This window comes from Sceloporus undulatus, chromosome 4, assembly GCF_019175285.1.
Source record: "Sceloporus undulatus isolate JIND9_A2432 ecotype Alabama chromosome 4, SceUnd_v1.1, whole genome shotgun sequence".
Taxonomy (NCBI): domain Eukaryota; kingdom Metazoa; phylum Chordata; class Lepidosauria; order Squamata; family Phrynosomatidae; genus Sceloporus; species Sceloporus undulatus.
Genome location: NC_056525.1, coordinates 73,812,500 through 73,827,302, shown reverse-complemented (window position 1 = coordinate 73,827,302; position 14,803 = coordinate 73,812,500). Strand labels below are relative to the sequence as shown.

The following is a 14,803-nucleotide window of genomic DNA, read 5'->3' as shown; positions in this document are numbered from 1 at the left end:
GGAGAGCAGGGTTCGAATCCCCTCTGGGTCATGGAAACCTACTGGGTGACCTTGGGCAAGTCACACCTTCTCAGTCTCAGAGTAAGGCAAGGGTAAACCCCCTCTGAACAAATTATGACAAGAAAACCCCATGACAAGTTTACCTTAGGGTCCCCATAAGTCAAAAATGACTTGAAGGAACACAAGAACAGGTCTTCTATCCTAGTAGCTAAATCTTCCTTTTAATTGCCTGGTAATGAAAATGAGGCAGAGAAGAAAGACTGGTTACCTAAAGAATCCAGGAAGCTATAATCTCACGCCAATGCTCTTTTTAAAACTATGCTAATAAAGGTGAACAAATTCTACAGAAGTATCAACACAGAGACACCAGCAGCTTTTCCTTCCTTCTTGCCATGACTATCTCTGATCAGGACAAGGAACACAAATCATTCAGGGCAGGAGATGCTCCTGAACAATCACAGTTTCTGTGTGGGCAGAGAAAAGCAGCTCTGTGTTGCCTGGGGGCATTTGGGGTGAACTCATAGCTGGTACGATGGTGTCAGCTGCAAAGGGGTGACAGAAGCTGCTAGTGGAGGGCTAACCTCCCACCCTTAGCCCTAGCACAGCATGTCACTGTTTTTATTTATTAAACTCAATGCAGCCTATTTCTTTGTGTTTGCTGGTTTCTGCTCTGCTGACCTGACTCATGCTCCTGTATTCATGCTGTCTGTCAGCAGCAACAGCCCAATCAATCCCAGAACTCTGAAGCCTTGCTCCCATGAGCAGAGGCCGCACAAAATGTGGCATGCCATCACTCTCTCTTACCCGGCCAAGCACATCCCAAGCAGATCTGATGGGGGAGTCAGCCAAGAATGTCACCCAAAGAGCTCTAAGATCCTCCATGGAGGGAGGCCAGGACCAAGGGGTTAGGGCTCTGACCAGATATGTCACAGAGTCAGGAAAACCAGCTGTAACATCAGGGTGGAGGCCAGCACTCAGGGAGTAAAATAAAAACCAGGAAAAGAACATACATTTGGCAGCCCAAGCCAGGTATCTGCTTGCACAATGGGAGGTGAATAATAATGGAACCAAGAATATTAACAGTTGCATGACTATTGGCTGGAACATACGTTTTATTTTATTTGTATATTTATTAAAATATTTATACCCCACCCTTTATCCAAAGATCTCAGAGTGGCTTACAATAGTAAACTCTTGGATTTTTGTTTTTTTTTTTTTGTGGTTTTTTTGGGCTATGTGGCCATGTCATTTCGCCAGCATCTGTGGCTGGCATCTTTTTGAAGAGCAGGGTAGACTGACATTACAGATTTATTTTTCTCCATCTTCTCATGCATGGTTTTGGGTTCAGAACAAAACCTGTTTGCCTTATTTGTGGATGCATAGAGGCTGGCAGAAGCCTTAGAGGACCTTGTTCATAGCCTGAAAAGGCCAGTCAAAGGGCTGAGACCAACAAGAGAACATACAGAATCTCACTAATGCTGTTATGAGAAACAGTGAACTTGATCCAGATAGTATGTAGTGGGGATATGAATGAAAATCGTGAAATTAAAAAAATAATAACCAGAATTTTCAGGCATTTATTTGTTGCTTTCTGGTTCCTTATCCTTTGCTTCATTCATGTTTACATAATGATGGATGTAACTGTAGTATTTTAAAAGAAACAATGAAATCACTTGTACACTAGATACTTCAGCTCAGAACTTTGACTCTGGGTGGCATACGCAGACTAAATCTGGATACTGGACTGGGATGTTAGTGGCATCTTCTGTGAAGTGGATACAGACTTTCTGTATGCATAATTGTAAACTTTGGGCTCGAACAAACAGGCAAAATAAAGCTGCTTTGGGTGACCTGAAACAGCTTTATTTTGGCCTGTATGTTCGGGCCCAAAGTTTACAATTATACATACTACATGAGAGAACCTGGAGATGAAATGTGTGAACTTGGCTGAACAACACTGTGTTTCAGTTTATATGAAAGGTCTATCTGGAGTGTCTCATCTGGGAGAATTCATTCTCGTCTGCAGGTCACCACTCAATGAAAGTACTGAACTTTTGTGGGGGTTGTGCAGCTCTTTTCAGGGCTAGAGGTACTGGTGAGACATTTTGTTCCTGATATATCTCTGACAGGATGACAAATATGGTTCATGGTTAACCAAAGGTGATATACTACTGTTTCAGATATGCAAAGATTCTGAAAAATACTGAATATTTGGCCCCAGCCTCCATCTTCACCCTATCATGCCAATCTCCTCAATGAGGCACAGAAATGTCACTGGATCAGCTCCAGGGTGCCCCTTTGCTCCCAAACGTTTCCAGTGTCTAGCTCCAATAAGTGAAACATCTGCTTCACCTCTTCAATCAATACTCACTTCTTAATAGTCTTGACTATCTGCAAAAAATCAGTGACATTAAATGTTAATTATATCTATTTGGATTCAAAAAATTTTTACGGCTTGAGTTAATTATACCCAGAGTCATAAAAAGGTTTCTGAGGAAAAGAGACTGCTGCTTTTCTAGGCCAAAAGGCAAGCAATGCAAAAGAAACTCTCTCTCTCTTGACACACATATTAAAATGGTACTAGGGATATTAAAAAATACCCAAACCTCCTGTGACTTCTCTAGTATATGACAAAATGGATGACCCTTGAAAAGCACCTTACAAATTGTTGGAGTATTAGCATCAATGCTTGTTTTGCAGATCTATGTTTTTTTTCCTTGAGAAGGGTGTGTGTGTCTTCTACGGAGGAACACTGATGTATATCTATATGGTCATTTGGTCAGTGTTGCTGCTGAAAAGGTCACTTCCCATACCCCTCTCTTTTCTGGGGGTCAATAAAATTTATTGCCTTTTGTTCTCTGTTTTCTGACCTCTTCCTCTCTCAGTTCTTACCAAGCATAGACACAGAAACCAGGTTGTGCTACTAAAAATGTGTTTACTTCTTATTTGCAAACATGAGTCTAGGGACTCTTCTACCAAGTATAGTTTTCTCTACTGATTAGTTATGTTGAACCTAGATGTTGCAATAAAGTAAGTTTCTTTTTACTTACCAATGTATCCTGCTTATTTGTCAGAAGCTCAAATCCAGTTGTTTTTACCAAATACCTGTGGAGTACCCACTAGTTGCTGCTGCTGCTAAACTTTCTTAAACACAAATAACCAAAACCATTATCAATTTTCTAACACGAATAACACCCCCCCCCACACACACACACACTGCAACATGCTAGGAGGACATTAACAGATTCCTGCTGTTCAAATGTTCCCTCTTCTTCTTGGTAATACACTGAGCCCTTGATATCCACTAGGGTTTGGTTCCAGGACCCGGCCTCTCATTGATACCAAATCCATGGATGCTCAAGTCCCATTATATACAACAGTAAAAGGATATAACTTATATAAAATGGCAAAATCAAGGTTTGCTTTCTGGATTTTTAAAAATATATTTTCAAGCTCTGGATGATTGAATCCATGGATGCAGAATCCATTGATACCGAGGGCCAACTCTACTTAAATTACAACAGAACTATTTAACTTAATGTAACTATCTTCTGTTGTAAATTACAACAGAACTGTATAACTTAATGACTTCCGTATATTACTGATTATCAGGAAAAGGGGTGGAGAAACACACATTAAGATGACATGTAAAACATTAGGTTTTGCCAGCAATTGTCAAGAATGTTTGCATTCTGATTTTTTAAACTCCTAAAATGTTTGCCAGGAAAGGTTCTAACAGGATTTTCACTCCAATAACAATCTCTCAACATCTATCCCTTTAACAGAGATAACATTACAATTGTGCCTGAATAACAGTCAATGTGCACACTTACAACTTTTCTTTTAGGTTGCAGTGCAATTAACTTGCCTTGAAAAACCCAAGCTTGGGGGCCTTACACAGAGATGGTCACAAGAAATTATGATGATGCCTGGATGCTGTGTACATTTGCCTGTCAAAATAACGGCATTGAATATTTTGGGCTGGAAAACTAGTACTGCACCAAATAATTCTAGAGCACAGCAGGGTACAAGTCTATAGCCCAGCAAGAGGTCCAGACACAAAGTTAGCCATGGAGAGCTGCTCCAAAACACCACACTTTCACTGTTGATCTCTCTGTTCAAGCCAATAGAAAGCTTTCTATCCAAGTGCAGGACTAGGCTTAGACTTGCTTGCTGTCAGGGCAGCAGCAGGTAGCTATGTCAGGGCAAGGCCTGCCCTAAAGCCTCAGGGCCTCTAATTTACTGCTTTCCTCTTACCATAAAACTGAAAGGGGAAGGTGCCGCCTTTAATCGCTGCCTCTGGGGCCCCTCCTGGAACCACACAGCAACTGAGCAAAGGCTACGAGTTAATGCGCCTTCCGACACCTCTGTCTGATTCATGGGCCTGGCCTTGAGCAATAAACTGTTCAACCTCCTCAGCTGGGCAGCAGGATTTACAGCCTGCAAGGGCTGGCACTCACATACAAAGACTTGAAAACCAACCCACAAACACATTATGACCGTAGTGTCAGAACAAGCAAGTGTGCCCAATGCACATACATGTGCACAGTCATGAATCTGAAGGAAAATATCTGAAGATGTATAATATACACAGATGCATAAATATAACTCAGATGTTATCAAAACACTATACAGATACACAAAAGTCCACAAGTAGGGAGGGAATTGTTTAGTTACATTAACAGATGCCTTTATATTTTATTGCATTGTATTTAGGCCCCCAAGTTCACACATTCAGACATGCAAAAGTACACATGAAAATGCACATTAAATAATTCCAACAACACTGTGTCTCTCATTAAACAATTATAGCTACTTTCAAAAGACCAACATGAGATCCACTCACTGTACAAGTATAGTTCTTCAGATGCAGATGTAGAAAAAGGCTATAAAAGCTCATGCTACAACTTTTTTCACATACAATAGTTAGTCTCAAAGGTGCTGGAAGATCCCACTGCATACTGATATTCCAGACTAACATGGCTATGTCTCTGAATTCTACTCTTACTATACAAGTGACACTCAATGGATCCCTCAGGCTATTGACTGGTACACAAGAATCAAGCAGCCCAAAAGGTGTCACCAACATGAATGACACATGGTCCTTCAGCTCATGATATTTCTGGCTGATTCTGTTCCTTTTATTTAGTTTACTTAACATGAAATTATGTTGTTTACATCTTCTTCTTTTTCTAAAGCAGGGAGCTTTCATGTGTGTGCATATGTGGTCTTTATGATTCTGGGAAGGAGAGTATATAGAATGTGGATATTGAAACACCTACATATTTATTCATTCTAATTATTTAATAGATCTTTACAATGTCTTTCAGGGGATATACCTTCACAAGGTGGCTGACACAAGTGATACCCGTTCTACATGCATGTAAAGATCACACATAGCGACTTGCTTCTCACTTCTATTATGTGTTGAAGATGCCACTGTTCACCCTTACCTTCATGTCTTTGTCCCCCCTGCTGGATCTATGTTCCTTGCTGTATCAGGGTGGTATGTATGTAGAAGCCACATGATATTTACACATTTTTTATTATTTATTTCATTTTTATCCCATGTTTCTCCCAAGTTGGGACCCATCTGAATCTAAGAAACCAAAAGGGCATCATATAGAAGCATTAAACACCTATCAATTTAAACTCCTTTTACAAGTATGATGTTTTCAAGGAACACATGTTGGCATTGGAATTTCAATGAAATTAACTGAAAAAACTGTTTGCATGAAACGTTTGATTTGAAATTATTTGTGTCTGTGTGCACATCAGACAGTCCATGGAATGAATAAGGAACAATAAGGAAAGAAGCCGTGAACAAGGAACTGCTGCAGTGGATCTGGTTGCAAATCCATATTTGACACATTATACTGTGTCTTGCCTTATGGTCACTATAAGTCAGAAATGACTTGAAGGTACACAACAACAACAACAATGGTGGAGAAAGTGTCCACCAAAATGCGAAGGGCTGGAAATGTCTGTATTTTTTTCTTCCACATTTCAGATATCCAGATCTGCTAAATTTACTCCATACAAAGCAACAACAATTCAATTTTTAAAAACATTTATAGAATTCATGCCGGTAGAAAGGCTGAAAATGTGCAGGATGTGCCAGTTTCACACTCAGAAAAGGTATTTGGAGAGCTTCTTGTGGTCATTCAAGGCCCAAGTTCAAATGATTGCACTCTGAAAAACAATCCTGTAATGATCCTAGCCCTTTCCCAGGGGTATGGAACCATATCTGGTTGGGGGTCAGATTCCACCCACTGCCCTCAGTGGACCAGATGATGTTACTGGATCACTGATCAAAGCACTAAACGAGGTGGAGATACCCTACTAGGTGCTTTAGCCAGGAATCTGGTTTTCCGTTTTCCTACCTTCAACATATGGGAAGCAAAATGCTCTGGGACAACACATGTGGGCACCAAATTAATTATAAGTTTGAAAGTTCAGGTGTAAATGTCACCACAAAATGGCTAGCTTAGTGTGTTGCTATTCTTCCTGATTGGAGAGTAAGTCATGCCAAGGATCTCAAGCTGCTATCATCAGCAAGCCTACAGGTGGTGGGGCCCATGTAGGAAGACTTAGGCGGGGTACAAACCGCCGCTTTGCGGCGCTCCCCCGCCGCCGCCATTTGCTCCGTGCGGGAGCCGCAGCAGCCAAACCGCGTGACTCCCGCGCGGAGCAAAAAAGAAGCTCAATTTTGGAGCTTCTTCTTGCGGCGCCTCTATGACGTCACGAGGCGCCTGGCACGGACTCGCGACATCATAGGCGCCGCGACACGTCTGGACGCTATGCGTCCAGTACGTAAAGATGGCGGCGCCCATGTAGAAGGTGCGCTGCCATCTTGTACGTATAGGATACGTACTAGGGTTAGGGGGGTGCGGAAGCACCGCCCCTTCCTAACCCTATTACGTATCCTATACGTACTATATGGCGGTGTGTATCCCGCCTTAGGGGTGAAAGTGACAGATATCTACAAGGGCATTTTGCCTCTTCTCTTAACAATTCACTCAGGCTGCTGACTCAAGCCAGAAGCATGTTTCAGTAAACTCAATATAATGTAGTTCTCAGTAGATTGTTAAGATTTTTCTGATAATTTCCACTCCCTGTGGGCATCAGGCTTTGCACCACAGCATTGTGAATGCTCCTTTGCAACCTAAAGCCATGCCCAACCTTGTACTCTCTAGATATGCTGGACAGATTGGTTTTACACATATGGAGGGCCCGGTATTGAGGACAGCTGCTTAAACCTGACTGGGATTCAGTGCTGGACAGTCACAGCTTAGTAGCCTTATCACCAAAAGAGCTTCTCTAGTATGTTTTTAAAACATCAAATGTACTTCTCTCATATTAACCTTTACACTCTCTCTTTTGTATCATATTTGTGCATTTTTACCCATATCAAACAAAAGAAGGAAAAAACATTCTTATCTCAGAAGCAGAGTTCAGGAAAAAGCTACTGGTCTATTGGACTCAGCCAGACCCACTCAGTAGCCTTGCTTGTCATTTAGAATTTATCAGCCCGACACAGATCTGCCATAATGTGCCGTATAACTAGTGAATAAACAAACTTCAGCTTGATAAATGCCTTGCTTTGAAGCCATAAAGTTATTAGCTAGTAGCTGTTAGCTACCGCTGAGTACAGGGCACAGTTCTTCCATTAACCCCTGACTGCCCACCCCTGTGCTCATAAATCCATCAAACCTTGGGGCACGTTTCAGTGGCTAGAAGCAAGAGGAACTTGACAAATATTCCAGTGCACTGATCTGTAGGACTAAGACCTACTTCTGCACCTTATCAGTGGCCTTTGTACCAAGGGAAAAACAGTGACCCCCAAGTTAGGTGAAAGGGAAGTTTTATTGTTATTATTTTATTATTAATTTGAAGGCAAGGCGCTTAAGATACAGAATTTCAGAAGGTTCAAAGCACTTGACAGATACCATATAAAGAGTGGTGGGTATTATCATCATCCTCATATAGCTAATGATGGGCATTAGACGGGGAGACAGACTGAAGTTAGACAAGACTGCAGCTAGGCAAGACTTGCATAAAATAAGTAATCTATTTATGCTAAAGATCACATATGGATACTACTTCATTCATAATTCAGTCTTGTAGATACTATGCTAAACCAGATCTCATTTGCAGCTAGTATGATCCTTCTTTCCTATGACAGTGTCTGTGTGTGTATGTGAGAAAGAGAGAGAAAGTGAGAAAGTTAATAGATTATAGAGTTGGAAGAGATCACAAGGGCTATCAAGTCCAGCTTCATGCCATGCAGGAATACACAGCCAAATCATCCTTGACAGATGGCAATCCAGCCTTTGTTTAGAAAACCTCCAAAGCAGACTCCACCACACTCCCAAGGCATATTCCACTGTGTAATAGCTCTTACTGTCAGGAAGTGCTTCCTAATATTGAAGTGGAATCTCTTTTCTTGTAGCTTGAACCCACTGCTCTGGATTCCTAGTCTCTGAAGCAGCAGAAAACAAGCTAGCTTCATCATCAATATGACATCCCTTCAAATATTTAAACAGGGCTATCATATCACCTTTTAAACTTCTCTTCTCACACTGTCCAGGCTAAACATACCCAGCTCCCTAAGTTGCTTCTCATAGGGCATGGTTTCCAGACATTTCACTATTCTGGTTGCTCTTTTCTGGACATGCTCCAATTTGTCAACCACCTTTTAGATCTTTATTAGTTATATCTTTACCTGGTACATATCAGGCCCAAACGCTAGCATTTACAGGTAGTGCTAGGGAATAATCCTGCCCGCCTTTAACCTGGAGAACCATTGCCAGTCTGTGTCAACAGTACTGGACTACATGGATCAGTGGTCTTACTCAGCGTTACTTTAACATAATATAGAGTAGCATGCTACAGTTAGAGATAGCTAATTGTTGTACTCATAAATCAGATTAGGGAAAATGTGTGCTTCAAATTAATAGAAGCACCAAGTGAGAAACAGTAAAATGGGGTAACAGTAAAAAATTCAATAAGCATTAACTCTGGTCCAAAACACACTGCAGAAATAATCCAGTTTGAGTCCTCTTTAACTGCCCTGGCTCAATAATGGGGAATCCAGGGAATTGTAGTTTATTGTGGCTCCAGAGCTCTCTGACAGAGAAGGGTAAATTTCTCACAAAACTCTAGTTTGAGACTGCTTTAACAGATTATTTCTACAGTGTGTTTTGGACTTAGTAGTTCTCACTGTTAAGTGGATAGGTTGGCATGGTGGAGATAGTAAGAGGACTTTAATAAATATTTCTGCATTGAAGTGGTAGATTAGAACACCCTTGAAACCAGGGGTGGGGAATACTGGAGAGAAGGAACTGTCTTTCTTCGTATAGATATTTTACAATGATTAACTGTTATAAAAATAGAATAAGACTGGTCACTTCCACAGTGTCAAGAGTGCCATTATAAAGCAGTGGTCAGACAGTGAGTAGGAGCAAGAAGTATAGCCAAGGAAGAGAAGAACACACAAAAATATACCCCAGTCAAGAACATGTGTTACTCAGGCAAGAGTCCAGCAGGAAAATGTTTACATTGACCTGTTACAGACTGCCAAAATAAAGCTGCTTCGGGTCTCTTTGGAGGTATGCTGTTTAAATGATGCATGGGTCCTAAGAGTCCGGAGGTCGCGCCAAAGCCACACTCCATTCCTAAGCACTAGAGTGCAGCTTTGGTGCAGCTTCCGGATTCTTTGGGTGCATGCATCATTTAAATAGCATACCTTCAAAGAGACCCGAAGCAGCTTTATTTTGGCAGTCTGTAACAGGCCATTGCTTCTTGTCCAGGAGGGACCAATGGTGAGCCACCACTGAAGTGGAAAAATTGTCCATGTTGAAGTTCTGGTAGCTCCCCACATGAGGTATCTGTGTACAGATTGGAAAGTTCTAATGCTAGCAATTCCTGATTAGGGATGATGAGAATTTCATTTCAAAACATTTAAAATTAGAAATTTACATAAATATACAACAGTAAATTATGGGAGGAAGTGAAACTGACACATTTGCTCATCTACTTTAGATAGACAATCTGCTGTTTGAAGCCAAATTGAGACATACAAAGAAACTCTCTTTTTCTAGGCTTTACCATGGTACTTTGGGTAACAAATGTTTTCATACACATGGTTTGGCAGTGTGTCACTGTTACAACTAACTTTTAGATTAAATTGGATCAGCTGGTGCTTCATCCAGCTTCACTCTGTGTGTGAATATACACCTTCAAGTCTCCTGTCTACTTACAGCAACCTCATAAATTTCATAAGGGTTTTTTTGGCCAAGGACTATTCAGAGGTAGTTTTGCCAGTTCTCTCCTCTAAAACAGAGCCCATAGCACCTGGTATTCATTGGTGTAGTAATCAGGGCTGATCCTGCTTGGCTTCGAAGATCAGATGGGATCTAGTGCCTTTAGGGTAATTTAGCCTCCAACCTCACTACTCATATGCAAATAGCCAATTTGAGAGAAGAGCAGGACATTACAGAAGATCACAAGCCAGCTGCTGAGAAAGGCAACCATTTGTCAGATTCAGCCTTTATTTTCCCATAATGTATAATGAAACTTTTTCTGCATCTCAATGTTCTTTCTCTCTGTAACCTCCTGCTCATGCCAGAGACAGCAGTGATATGAATGTCGTTTCACCACTGCATCTGTTTGAAAGCCTCTGACTACAGTTTCCCAGTTCAGACATAACTCAAAGGCATGGTTAACTGAGCAATCTTGGCTTCTTTTAATATTTGTATGAAGGGCGGCACAAAGTATATGAGTATGGATACATCAAGTTTGTCCACTGTATATTTCATTTTCTTAATCTGAGAACATGACTGTTCAATTGTGATCAATCTGACTTCTATGAACAGATAAACTTTCTATGAGGCTTATTCAGGAAGAAATGATTTCACGGCAGTGAACGTAGATTGTGTTTTAGCAGAACTGTCAGAATGTAAAACAATAAATAAATTTTGCAAGGATGAATGAGATAAGAAGTAGGTGACATCATATTTTATATTGAACCACCTTCTACAGATAAAAGAACTGGAAAGTTTCAAAGACTGTGAAAGCCTTCATGATTTTTTCACCACTGAATTTTTTTCTGTAAAGGGTGGTTTTTTCCACTTGTTTTCCAAGAAAAAAGATAGCAGCAATTCTTCATGACAAATATAACACACACACACATACACACACAGCGAAAACAACCTCATGCACTGCATGCAGTAATAATCAGAGACAACAGCAACAGGATATTAACCACCCGCCAACTTTTCAGACCCATCAAAAGCTCCTGAGTCTATTTTTTCTCCTTTTTGCTGCTGAAGCAATAAAAAGAGAAAAACCAACATCCAAATGATCTTGTTTATGGTAGCTAAATAAGCTGCATGTGCTTAATCCGTTAGAGTTTAATGAATTTATGACTTGCTTTGGAATTTGACAAGGGCCATAAAAGAGTAATTAACATTTATCAGTGTGTTTGCTTCGCCTGCACACACCCTCCTCCCCTTGGCCCCTCTCACGGCAGTGTCGGGCACCATGGGGGGATATAAAAGTGATCAATTAATTTTTAATAATCTCAGGAAAAGATTGTAGAGTTGCAGTATGAACTCTGGGAGTGTCAATAAATGTGCCAAAGGTCGACTGCTTTCCTTCGCCATATGCTTTTCAGTAAGGGTTGTTGGGGAGACACACAAAAACTGCTGCCATAGGAACTAGGTGGTGGTTGCCATCAAACTAGCCACCCTCTCCTAGCCAACTTACCTGTTTATCTAGTGTACACACTATTATTTCAAGATGAAGCTTGGTGGGTGACGGATATTCCCCAAGTGTCCAGAAGGATGGTAGATGATGATCAAATGGGGTTTGATTTCTCTTTTTTTCACATCCCAGAATCATATACTTTAACGTCATACAGTGGATGGGTGAAAGGGAACCCCTCTTCCACACACACCTAAAATTTACCAACAGTTGGCTGCCATTCAAAACTCTGTATACACTCAAATACTCAGAATACTGTATATTATAAGATATTTCACACAATTCAAAACTGCACTTTTAATCATTTGGGACAATGTGGGCACACTATATGTGCCTACACTGAGAATGTTGTGTTTCATATGTAGATTATACAAATGACAGGATCTGAAGTGCATAATTTATTACAGTACAAGGGACTGTTGCATTCATAACATGCATTCAGATAGGGGAAAAAAGTGATGTCTCAAGTAGAGACAGGGGAGTTGGGTTATGGAAAAAGGAAAGAATGAGTTCTCTTTCTGTAAGCCTTATCTAAAACAATCACTGGATGCTGTGTCTTCACTAAACATTAGTAACATATTGTATATACTCATGTATAAGTTGACCTCATTTATAAGTTGGGGCTGGTTTTGGGACCTAAATTATCGATTTTGATATGACCCCTAAATAAGTTGAGGGTAAAACGTAGGGGCATTTAACAAAGGATGTAGAGGCTAAAGCAAAGGAAAACAATGCCAAAATTCTGGCAGGCATAACTTGTGCTCAGCCTAAAGCCTGGATGCATGACTGAGTGGGAGATGTGATTTGGCATGGGTGGGGCTAAGAAAACTCAGACATGTCAAAAAGGATGTAAAGGCAAAGCAAAGAAAATGGTAACTACGTTACCAGTGATTACAGTGTTTAACTTTTAATGCGATAGCTTTGCCTGATTTTAACTCAGAAAAGCTGACAAATATACACTGATGTTTTAATTCAAATCATTCAAAGTCCAACAATTCCTCATCACTGCAATAATATTGCTGGAAACCCCTTGTCTGAGTAGAGTGTCATAAGGGAGAGCTTAGTCTGTTTTGGCAGAACTTTAAAGAAGCACTGCACATCCTTCTACTTTCTCAGCACTTCTTTGAATGGAAGTGCCAAATAGCCTTTATTTATTTATTTATTTATTTAGGTATTTATATCCCGCCCTTCAGCTCTAATGGCTCTCAGGGCGGCTTACATTTATTATTTTTTTAACCAGACAGTTCTCTGCCCTCAGGCTTACAATCTAAAAAGACACGACACAAAAGGAGAAGAAAATGGTGAGGGGGGAGGGGATCAGGTCCAGCATTCTTCTCTCCCTCTGAGGCCTGGACCAAGGCAGATGGACCGGAGGGAGGGCTCTTCTTCTTCCAGGCAGGCCTGGTGGAGCTAGCCTGCCTCTATCTCCCTCAAGATGGAGGATGATGGGAGGGCTCTTCTTCTTCCAGGCAGGCCTGGTGGAGCTAGCCTGCCTCTCTCCCCTTCAAGATGGTGGCTGAAGGGAGGGCTTGTCTTCTTCCAGGCAAGGCAGGTGGAGCTCGCCTGCCCCTCTCTCCCCCTTCAAGATGGTGCCCCACCCATGCATTCAAAAAAGCCAGAAGCAGTGCCATAGAGTAGAGGTGATGGGTGCTTCTTTTATGTTCTCCTTGGACAAAATAAACTCTCACCTATTGACCCGTGGATAAGTTGACCCAGGTTTTTTACATTGATGTTTTGACTAAAACATCTAAACTTATACATGAGTATATACACTAGTTGTTTTGTGGGGCAGGGTGTGTGTGTTAAATCCTAAAGTTTGGAAAAGCTGAGTTTCTCAGAAAACCAAGTTCCATGGCAGAACTGTAACATAGCATGGAAACTCCCTTGGTGACCTTGGGCAAGTCGCTCTCTCTCAGCCTTAGAGGAAGGCAAGGACAATCTCTTCTGAATGAATTTTCCCAAGAAAACCCAGTGATAGGTTTGCCTTAGGGTCATCATAAATTGGAAATAATTTGAAGGCACACAACAACAACAAAATTATGTGATGTCCTCATGGGTACACATAATATATAGTTATGTGTTAAGAACATTGCAAACTAGTTTCACATCCTCAGAAGCATCAGTGCTTGCTGTCAGATCTAGAATTAATAATTTCTCAGACTCATACCTTCAGAGATTATGCGCCCGAACAGACAGGCCAAAATAAAACTGCTTTAGGTCACTTTGGAGGTATGCTGTTTAAATGACAGATACATCATAAAAGGTCAGAAGCTGTGTCAAAGGTGCACTCCGGTCCTTGCAACTGGAACGTGGCTTTGGTGCGGCTTCTGGCCTCTTAGGACGCATGCATCATTTAAACAGCATACCTCCAAAGTGACCTGAAGCAGCTTTATTTTGGCCTGTCTGTTTGGGCCCTATGATCCATTTTCAGTTACATACAGTATTGCTTATATGCTCTATCTAATCCCCTAAACTCAATGTAGTCATCTCTGTCCATAATTTTCAGCCCTACCAACAGTTAGACCATTACTTCTGCTATAATTAACATTTTCACACTTTCTTAAGGCACATGACACATCTGATAACATTAACAATACAAAAGAATAGGCACTTACAGAGGGGGAAAGTTAACGCCATGCGCTGGCTGGCCCCCGCAGATGCTGGCGGCCCTCCTTGGCTGTCGCTTCTATCTGGCAATCAATTGACAAGAAATTGAGATTATGAAATATGACAATGAGCATCACAAAGGATGGCAATCAATCAATTGACTCTTACAACTGAGCAAGTGACATTTAACAGCAGAGAATTTCCTAACTCAGCAAGTGCCATGGGATTAAGCATCCAAAGCTGCTGCTTCAAGTGCTATGATTTTATAAACAGAGCAAAAAGAAAAGATCACCTCCCTCAATATGTAACTCTTCCCCATAATGGATCACTCACTAGAAAATTTGAGATGAAGATCAGAAGAACTGATTTTCAGCTCTTATAACAATGAGCCATAGGAACCTCTTATGGATACTTGTATAATGTACTTCCT

The 14,803-nt window shown here is 41.0% G+C and overlaps 1 protein-coding gene across 3 annotated transcripts in view; it reads right to left on the bottom strand.

Annotated features, from left to right (window-relative positions):
- Positions 1-14,803, bottom strand: part of RNF220 (ring finger protein 220) — a 376,648-nt gene that overhangs the window by 224,824 nt on the left and 137,021 nt on the right. For all 3 annotated transcript variants that reach the window (XM_042463245.1, XM_042463247.1, XM_042463246.1), the window contains one exon: positions 14,382-14,456. In XM_042463245.1, coding sequence (XP_042319179.1) covers positions 14,382-14,456 — 75 coding nt within the window. The remainder of the gene's footprint in view (positions 1-14,381; positions 14,457-14,803) is intronic.